Source organism: Staurois parvus, unplaced genomic scaffold (genome assembly GCF_062004578.1).
Source record: "Staurois parvus isolate SC_StPar_1 unplaced genomic scaffold, SC_StPar_1.0 ptg001438l, whole genome shotgun sequence".
Lineage (NCBI taxonomy): Eukaryota > Metazoa > Chordata > Amphibia > Anura > Ranidae > Staurois > Staurois parvus.
This window is the reverse complement of record NW_028319234.1, coordinates 140,128-150,689: the sequence shown is the minus strand read 5'-3', so window position 1 is coordinate 150,689 and position 10,562 is coordinate 140,128. Positions and strand designations below refer to the sequence as shown.

General features: G+C 46.2%; 1 protein-coding gene across 1 annotated transcript; it reads left to right on the top strand.

Annotated features, from left to right (window-relative positions):
• Nucleotides 1-4,578: 4,578 nt before the first annotated feature.
• LOC149435965 (putative C-type lectin domain family 20 member A) lies at nt 4,579-5,061 on the top strand. Its single transcript, XM_089662214.1, has one exon. The coding sequence runs from the start codon at nt 4,579-4,581 to the stop codon at nt 5,059-5,061; it is 483 nt and encodes a 160-aa protein (XP_089518340.1).
• Nucleotides 5,062-10,562: the final 5,501 nt, after the last annotated feature.

Below are 10,562 nucleotides of genomic sequence, written 5' to 3'. Positions count from 1 at the left end.
TGGTTGTCTCTGGTTACCTGGTGGCTGAGTGGTTGTCTCTCGTTATGGGGTGGCTGAGTGGTTGTCTCTGGTTACGGGGTGGCTGAGTGGTTGTCTCTGGTTACGGGGTGGCTGAGTGGTTGTCTCTCGTTATGGGGTGGCTGAGTGGTTGTCTCTTGTTATGGGGTGGCTGAGTGGTTGTCTCTTGTTATGGGGTGGCTGAGTGGTTGTCTCTGGTTACGGGGTGGCTGAGTGGTTATCTCTGGTTATGGGGTGACTGAGTAGTTTTCTCTGGTTATGGGGTGGCTGAGTGGTTGTCTCTGGTTATGGGGTGGCTGAGTGGTTGTCTCTGGTTATGGGGTGGCTGAGTGGTTGTCTCTGGTTATGGAAGTGGTTGTTGCTGGTGATGAACTGGTTGAAAAGTAGGCTCTAGATTTGGGTGGCTAAGTGGTTGTCTCTGTTTATGGGGTGGCTGAGTGGTTGTCTCTGGTTATGGGGTGGCTGAGTGGTTGTCTCTGGTTATGGGGTGACTGAGTAGTTGTCTCTGGTTATGGGGTGGCTGAGTGGTTGTCTCTGGTTATGGGGTGGCTGAGTGGTTGTCTCTGGTTATGGGGTGGCTGAGTGGTTGTCTCTGGTTACGGGGTGACTGAGTGGTTGTCTCTGGTTATGGGGTGAATGAGTGGTTGTCTCTGGTTACGGGGTGGCTGAGTGGTTGTCTCTGGTTATGGGGTGGCTGAGTGGTTGTCTCTGGTTATGGAAGTGGTTTTTGCTGGTGATGAACTGGTTGAAGAGTAGGCTCTAGATTTGGGTGGCTAAATGGTTGTCTGCAGTTGTGGGGTGGCTGAGTGGTTGTCTCTGGTTGTCCGGTGGCATGGCAGTAGTCTCTAGTTATGACCTGGCTGGGTAATTGTCTCCAGTTATTGGGTGGCCAGCCAAGATGGTGACCAGCCAAGATGGTGCTAGACACATAGCTGAGTCCCCTTTCAATGAATAAAACACAGACAGGAAATCGTAACCAAACCTCCAAGTCCCACTAGAGAGAACAATACACTATAAAGCATTAAACACAAAATAAACTAAACGCCCCCAGACACATCCCCCACCCAAAGAAAAGCCCTCTAAATACAGGAAGAAAGGGACAGATTCTCTCTTCTTTTCAAGCAAATTTTGCTAGAAGAAAGGAGCAATCTGGAGCCCACTAAGCAAAATTGAAAGTTCCTTTTTTGGTGACATATTGCCAACGTTAAAATCAGCCATTTATGCAGGAAGTGGAAGAGGTCGCCGCGCTCACCCCTAATTCTAACTGCAGCCTGATAGAAAAGTCAATGGTAGGGGGTGTTCTGCTATTGTAAGAAACGTATCTGTACTTACTGTTGAAACATTTAGAACCTGAAAGATGCTCTTTTTTTATTTTGATGAACATCAAGCACGTAGTGAGTGTTGATGGTGGTGTCCACAGAAGACCAAGTAGCTGCTTTGGAGAGCATCTATGGGGAGACCAATCATCAAACTGCCCAGCCCTCTAATGATTTGAAGGCTTGGAAAATTTGAGTAGATGGTTACCTTTAGAATGAACTTGGGCAGCCAGGTGGTAATAGTCCTGGAAGAGGCCAGATGTCCCTTTCTTGCACTGTGAGGTATAACAAATGGTTTATGGCAGCTCTGAAAGAGCAGATAGCTTTAAGGTAGACCTCATGGATGCAGCCAACATCCAGTGGGTGCAGAAGTCAGAAAAAGCTAAAAGAACAAGCTTTTGGTTGAAAGTAGGAGACATTTGCTCTTCCTGAGTTTAGGAGCTCTGACGTGTGCACTTTCTGAATTCAGCAATGGTTATTGATGTCCTTCCTGAGTTCGGAAGTTCTGAAGGATGCCTTTGTTGAGACCAAGAGTCCTGACACATGATCTTCCTGAGTTCAGGAGTTTTGAAGGATGATCTTCATGAGTTCAGGAGTTTTAAATGATGACCCCCCTGAGTTCAGGAGTTTTGATGTATAATCTTCCTGAGATCAGGAAATTTGAAGAATGGTCTTCCTGAGATCAGGATTTTTAAATGATGATCTTCCAGAGTTCAGGAGTTTTGAACGATGATCTTCCTGAGTAAAGGAGTTTTGAAGGATGATCTTCCTGAATTCAGGTGTTCTGAAGGATGATCTTCCTGAGTTCAGGAGTTTTGAACAATGATATTCTTGAGTTCAGGTGTTTTGAAGGATGATCTTCCTGAGTTCTGGAAATTTCAAGGATGGTCTTCCTTAGATCAGGAGTTTTAAATGATGATCTTCCTGAGTTCAGCAGTTTTGAATGATGATCTTCCTGAGATCTGGAGTTCTGAAGGATGATCTTCCTGAGATCTGGAGTTCTGAAGGATGATCTTCCTGAGATCTGGAGTTCTGAAGGATGATCTTCCTGTGATCAGGAGTTCTGAAGGATGATCTTCCTGTGATCAGGAGTGTTGAAAGGATGATCTTCCTGTGATCAGGAGTTCTGAAGGATGATCTTCCTCAGTTCAGGAGTTCTGAAGGATGATCTTCCTAAGTTCAGGAGTTTTGAAGGATGATCTTCCCGAGTTCAGGAGTTTTGAAGGATGATCTTCCCGAGTTCAGGAGTTCTGAAGGATGATCTTCCCGAGTTCAGGAGTTCTGAAGGATGATCTTCCTGAGTTCAGGAGTTCTGAAGGATGATCTTCCTGAGTTCAGGAGTTTTGAAGGATGATCTTCCTGAGTTCATGTGTTCTGAAGGATGATCTTCCTGTGATCAGGAGTTCTGAAGGATGATCTTCCTGTGATCAGGAGTTCTGAAGGATGATCTTCCTGTGATCAGGAGTTCTGAAGGATGATCTTCCTGTGATCAGGAGTTCTGAAGGATGATCTTCCTGTGATCAGGAGTTCTGAAGGATGATCTTCCCGAGTTCAGGAGTTCTGAAGGATGATCTTCCCGAGTTCAAGAGTTTTGAAGGATGATCTTCCCGAGTTCAGGAGTTCTGAAGGATGATCTTCCCGAGTTCAGGAGTTCTGAAGGATGATCTTCCCAAGTTCAGGAGTTTTGAAGGATGATCTTCCTGAGTTCATGTGTTCTGAAGGATGATCTTCCCGAGTTCAGGAGTTTTGAAGGATGATCTTCCTGAGTTCATGTGTTCTGAAGGATGATCTTCCCGAGTTCAGGAGTTTTGAAGGATGATCTTCCTGAGTTCAAGAGTTTTGAAGGATGATCTTCCCGAGTTCAGGAGTTCTGAAGGATGATCTTCCCGAGTTCAGGAGTTCTGAAGGATGATCTTCCCAAGTTCAGGAGTTTTGAAGGATGATCTTCCTGAGTTCATGTGTTCTGAAGGATGATCTTCCTGTGATCAGGAGTTCTGAAGGATGATCTTCCTGTGATCAGGAGTTCTGAAGGATGATCTTCCTGTGATCAGGAGTTCTGAAGGATGATCTTCCCAAGTTCAAGAGTTTTGAAGGATGATCTTCCTGAGTTCATGTGTTCTGAAGGATGATCTTCCCGAGTTCAGGAGTTTTGAAGGATGATCTTCCTGAGTTCAAGAGTTTTGAAGGATGATCTTCCCGAGTTCAGGAGTTCTGAAGGATGATCTTCCCGAGTTCAGGAGTTTTGAAGGATGATCTTCCTGAGTTCAAGAGTTTTGAAGGATGATCTTCCTGGGTTCATGTGTTCTGAAGGATGATCTTCCTGAGTTCAAGAGTTTTGAAGGATGATCTTCCCGAGTTCAGGAGTTCTGAAGGATGATCTTCCCGAGTTCAGGAGTTCTGAAGGATGATCTTCCCGAGTTCAGGAGTTCTGAAGGATGATCTTCCCGAGTTCAGGAGTTCTGAAGGATGATCTTCCCGAGTTCAGGAGTTCTGAAGGATGATCTTCCTGAGTTCAGGAGTTCTGAAGGATGATCTTCCTGAGTTCAGGAGTTCTGAAGGATGATCTTCCCGAGTTCAGGAGTTCTGAAGGATGATCTTCCCGAGTTCATGTGTTCTGAAGGATGATCTTCCTGAGTTCAGGAGTTCTGAAGGATGATCTTCCTGAGTTCAGGAGTTCTGAAGGATGATCTTCCCAAGTTCATGTGTTCTGAAGGATGATCTTCCCGAGTTCATGTGTTCTGAAGGATGATCTTCCCGAGTTCAGGAGTTCTGAAGGATGATCTTCCTGAGTTCATGTGTTCTGAAGGATGATCTTCCCGAGTTCATGTGTTCTGAAGGATGATCTTCCCGAGTTCAGGAGTTTTGAAGGATGATCTTCCTGAGTTCCCTCAGTGCTCTGTTTCTCTATTTTGTCATCCTCATTTTCTTGCAGCAGTTACTCCTGGCTACCCTTAGAAGCTGAATAAACCATGCGAGATTGCTTCCATTTTTCTCCTATGGACACCAGTGGTAAGATCTCCCAGTATGGTGCCGACTCTGTCCCCTCCCATCTTTTGTGGATTTCAGCTCCTCCTGTTACTTTCTACATGACGTAAAATAAATACAAAATGTAGCAGGGACATTGCAAGCTGCTGATAATCTGCTGCCAGGTTGGAGATCCCATATCTGGAGTCCTGGATATCAGCAGAACACCAAACTGGTGGAACTGACTTTTTAAGGCAGCAGGGACAAGTGAGACTAAGGAATGAGGACTTTTATCCTTTATGGTTTCTGGGTGGAGCCACAAAGTGATAAGAGAGGTGCTCCCGATGTTTTTCCTTCTTCTCTTTCCTGTGACAGGCCCTCTTTGTGTCTTCTCTCCACAGTGTCCGCTGAGGGCATCAGCCTCCTTTCATCTCCGTACTACCTGGTGAAGCAGTCACTGACGTGGGTGGAAGCGTTGAACTATTGCAGGGCGCAGTACACGGATCTGGCTAGCATTGAGTCGGATACAGAGCTGGGGCAGGTGGCGACTGTGGCGGTCATGAATGAGGTGTGGTTAGGACTCTACCTCTGCTCCCCGGGGCTCTGGCGCTGGAGTACCGGGAACACCTTAGGAACCTATACCAAATGGAATTCCGGAATGCCTGGCCTGACCTCCTATTCCTGTGCACGGTACAACTTGTTAAAGTGGAATGATGGGAGCTGTGACTCCAAATTCTACTTTGTATGTTACAAAGGTGAGTGAAACCGTTACCTGCATAGGGCCAGTCCACGAGGGCCACAGTGTATAGAAAGATACAGTCCACGAGGGCCACAGTGTATAGAAAGATACAGTCCACGAGGGCCACAGAGTATAGAAAGATACAGTCCATGAGGGCCACAGAGTATAGAAAGATACAGTCCACGAGGGCCACAGAGTATAGAAAGATACAGTCCACGAGGGCCACAGAGTATAGAAAGATACAGTCCATGGAAGGCCACAGTGTATAGAAAGATACAGTCCACGAGGGCCACAGAGTATAGAAAGATACAGTCCATGGAAGGCCACAGTGTATAGAAAGATACAGTCCACGAGGGCCACAGAGTATAGAAAGATACAGTCCATGGAAGGCCACAGTGTATAGGAAGATACAGTCCACGAGGGCCACACTGTATAGAAAGATACAGTCCACGAGGGCCACAGAGTATAGAAAGATACAGTCCACGAGGGCCACAGAGTATAGAAAGATACAGTCCACGAGGGCCACAGAGTATAGAAAGATACAGTCCATGGAAGGCCACAGTGTATAGAAAGATACAGTCCACGAGGGCCACAGAGTATAGAAAGATACAGTCCATGGAAGGCCACAGTGTATAGGAAGATACAGTCCACGAGGGCCACAGTGTATAGGAAGATACAGTCCACAAGGGCCACAGAGTATAGAAAGATACAGTCCACGAGGGCCACAGTGTATAGAAAGATACAGTCCACGAGGGCCACAGAGTATAGAAAGATACAGTCCATGGAAGGCCACAGTGTATAGGAAGATACATTCCACGAGGGCCACAGAGTATAGAAAGATACAGTCCATGGAAGGCCACAGTGTATAGGAAGATACAGTCCACGAGGGCCACACTGTATAGAAAGATACAGTCCACGAGGGCCACAGAGTATAGAAAGATACAGTCCACGAGGGCCACAGTGTATAGAAAGAAACAATGTGTAAAATAGATAAATGTGAGCGCACAAATCACTTTCAAAGTAAAAGCAGCCAGATACAAGGTAACCAAAATAACTGCAATAATTAATATAAAAGTGATGAGCGGCGCTAAGATACATATAATGGTACAATAAGAGCAAATTTCCCTAATTCACAAATAAGTTGATCAGGTGACCAAGGTGCTCGTTCCTCCTGTGTCTTCCTGGAGAAGGTGAATATAGGTGTAGAAGCAATGCGCACTCACCAGAAGCGCAAATCAATGCGCGTTATAAATGTATCCTGATGTCATCCAATGGTCATCCTGGGGCGATGGCAGGGATCTGGTGCTTCTCCTCTGTGGGTAGATGGATCCTAAGGTGTGAACTGCTTGTTATCAGGATATTCCAGAGTTCCCTTTTATGGGGTAGGTGGGTGCAGTCCTCTGTGTGTAATGGAGGCTCCCTCTCTGGAGGTCAGGATCGCTGTGACACCAGAAACTCCCTCAGGGGGTCAAAGCAAGAAGATGCCCATAGTGTAGTACCTGTTCTGTTAGTCCATCCTGCTCAGATGCTCACACACTGTAGTTAGTAGCAGACATTTTATTAGGTGCTCATAGCTGCCATCAAACATGTGTCGTCCCTTCAGAACTACAACCAAAGAGAGGCAATAACACAGTTGTACCGTATCTAAGTAGTGAGACCCCTAGAGGCCATACACAGCATATCACATATTACTACAGTCATTTATAAATCATTTATTGCAAAAATCCAGATTAAAACACTTCAGCAATGAAATGCAGGGCATTAAGAGCAGTGAGGACTAACCGTCCAAGTTTAAAGATGGCCGCCGGAGCTCCACGTTGCTCAGGCGGCGTGACATCATGGCGTCACTGGCTCCTCCTTACGCGTTTCGTGCACCCGCACGTTGTCTGAGGGGGTGTCAGTAATGCCTAGCCGCGCGCCGTCTATTTATGTCCGCGATGGCGCATGCTCAATCGAATATGCGCCATCTTGGAGTGGACCAAATCAAGTGCGCAGCTGCGGCTAAGCGGGCGCCATTTTCCATAGGCAAATACATATACCAATTAACCACTTCCCGACCGGCCATTGTATATAAACGGCCGGACGGTGGCACTGCAGGGTCGGGTGGCCGTCTATAAACGGCCTCCCCGCACCCTGCTTGTGCGAGCTCCCTGGGAGCGCGCAGCACCGCGATCCGGTGCCCGCTGTGTCCTCCGGACACAGTGAAACACCGATCGTCGGACGGGACCTCTGTACGAGGTCCCGATCATGTGATCACTGATTGGCCAATCAGTGATCACATGCAAAGTAGTAAGCAAGATGTCACTTCTGACATCATTGCTTACTATGTGTGAAATCTGTGAATGATCACAGAGGTCACATGGTACAAGGCTATTCACAAAAGCCTTGTACCATGTGACAAGCTCTGACCAATCACAGCTCACTGTATTTCTCAATGAGTGCAAGAATGCAGACAGAGAGAAAGAGAAATGATTGCTTTTACATCCTATATGGGTGTAAAAGCAATCAGTGTAAAAAAAAAAACAAAAAAAATCTTTATCACCCCTCACAAGTAGTACAGTGTCACCATGGTGACCCCACACTGCTAGGATGACAGTATGTAAAAAAAAAAAAAAATAATAATAATAATATAAAAAAATAAAATAAAAATGTAAAAAAAAATGTTTAAAAATTATAATTTTTGCTTATAAACTAATTTGGATTTTTTTTTTTTTTACTAAAAAGATAACGGAATAAATTTTGGCTAAGATTTATGATGAAATATTATTTATTTGCAAAATGTTATAAAAAAAACACTTTTTTAAAAAAATTTTTGGACATTTCATTTACATAGCAAAAAAAAATACAAATCCCAGCGGTGAATAAATACCACCAAAATAAAGCTTTATCTATCTAAAAAAAAATGGTAAAAAATTCATTTGGGTACAGTGTTGCATGACCGCGCAATTGTCATTCAAAGTGTGATAGCGCTAAAAGCTGAAAATTGCCCTGGACAGGAAGGGGGGGGGGGGGGGGGGGGAAGTGTCCGGACTGGAAGGGGTTAAAGATGCTGATAGAATGTGCGCCAAATTCTGAGATGTAGTGGATGTATACAGTCAATGAACAATCCAGCTGGATGGTCAGAGATTCCTCATTGGCCACAATTAGGCGTCAACATTAATAATGTATACAGTGATGGGAAACGATGACATTCGCTCTTTGATGCTGAAAGCGTAAATGTACAAATATATCTGCATACAATGATACATCAACACAGCAGGGAATAGCCCTTGTCACCAGCATAGGGGTGTCACCAGCACAGGGGTGTCACCAGCATAGGGGTGTCACCAGCATAGGGGTGTCACCAGCACAGGGGTGTCACCAGCATAGGGGTGTCACCAGCACAGGGGTGTCACCAGCATAGGGGTGTCATCAATCAGAAAATATGACAATCAGTTTCTACAACATATAACCGTGTATATATATACAGGATAGAAGTACATTGAGAAACATTGTCATATTTTCTGATTGATGACACCCATATGCTGGTGACACCCCTATGCTGGTGACACCCCTATGCTGGTGACACCCCTGTGCTGGTGACACCCACATGCTGGTGACACCCCTATGCTGGTGACACCCCTATGCTGGTGACACCCACATGCTGGTGACACCCCTATGCTGGTGACACCCCTGTGCTGGTGACACCCCTATGCTGGTGACACCCCTATGCTGGTGACACCCCTGTGCTGGTGACACCCCTATGCTGGTGACACCCCTATGCTGGTGACAAGGGCTATTCCCTGCTGTGTTGATGTATCATTGTATGCAGATATATTTGTACATTTACGCTTTCAGCATCAAAGAGCGAATGTCATCGTTTCCCATCACTGTATACATTATTAATGTTGACGCCTAATTGTGGCCAATGAGGAATCTCTGACCATCCAGCTGGATTGTTCATTTTCCGTATACATCCACTACATCTCAGAATTTGGCGCACATTCTATCAGCATTTTTAATTGGTATATGTATTTGCCTATGGAAAATGGCGCCCGCTTAGCCGCGGCTGCGCACTTGATTTGGTCTACTCCAAGATGGCGCATGTTCGATTGAGCATGCGCCATCGCGGACATAAATAGACGGCGCGCGGCTAGGCATTACTGACACCCCCTCAGACAACGCGCGGGTGCACGAAACGCGTAAGGAGGAGCCAGTGACGCCATGATGTCACGCCGCCGGAGCAACGTGGAGCTCCGGCGGCCATCTTTAAACTTGGACGGTTAGTCCTCACTGCTCTTAATGCCCTGCATTTCATTGCTGAAGTGTTTTAATCTGGATTTTTGCAATAAATGATTTATAAATGACTGTAGTAATATGTGATATGCTGTGTATGGCCTCTAGGGGTCTCACTACTTAGATACGGTACAACTGTGTTATTGCCTCTCTTTGGTTGTAGTTCTGAAGGGACGACACATGTTTGATGGCAGCTATGAGCACCTAATAAAATGTCTGCTACTAACTACAGTGTGTGAGCATCTGAGCAGGATGGACTAACAGAACAGGTACTACACTATGGGCATCTTCTTGCTTTGACCCCCTGAGGGAGTTTCTGGTGTCACAGCGATCCTGACCTCCAGAGAGGGAGCCTCCATTACACACAGAGGACTGCACCCACCTACCCCATAAAAGGGAACTCTGGAATATCCTGATAACAAGCAGTTCACACCTTAGGATCCATCTACCCACAGAGGAGAAGCACCAGATCCCTGCCATCGCCCCAGGATGACCATTGGATGACATCAGGATACATTTATAATGCACATTGATTTGCGCTTCTGGTGAGTGCGCATTGCTTCTACACCTATATTCACCTTCTCCAGGAAGACACAGGAGGAACGAGCACCGTGGTCACCTGATCAACTTATTTGTGAATTAGGGAAATTTGCTCTTATTGTACCATTATATGTATCTTAGCGCTGCTCATCACTTTTATATAGGAAGATACAGTCCACGAGGGCCACAGTGTATAGAAAGATGCAGCTCCCCAATACATCAGCTGTAGGTCCTGGGACCCGGGAACTCAGCACAGGGATGGTGGGAACCCCTCATAATGGGCACAGCAGTCGTACAGACCTGGGAACTCAGCACAGGGATGGTGGGAACCCCTCATAATGGGCACAGCAGGTGTATAGACCCAGGAACTCAGCACAGGGATGGTGGGAACCCCTCATAATGGGCACAGCGGGTGTACATACCTGGGAACTCAGCACAGGGATGGTGGGAACCCCTCATAATGGGCACAGCAGTCGTACAGACCTAGGAACTCAGCACAGGGATGGTGGGAACCCCCCATAATGGAGTGGAGTGTGTGACTGTGAGGATATTTGAGTGTGGGTTCCTGCATGGTGACGTGTCTGAATTGCTGTACATCGATGTAGTGAAATAACAATAACAATCCTTTTTTTGCTTCTACAGCAACCAACACAATAGCACCCAGCATTCCCGCTACGTGTCAGTGGCCCTTGGTGTCCACCACTGTTGCC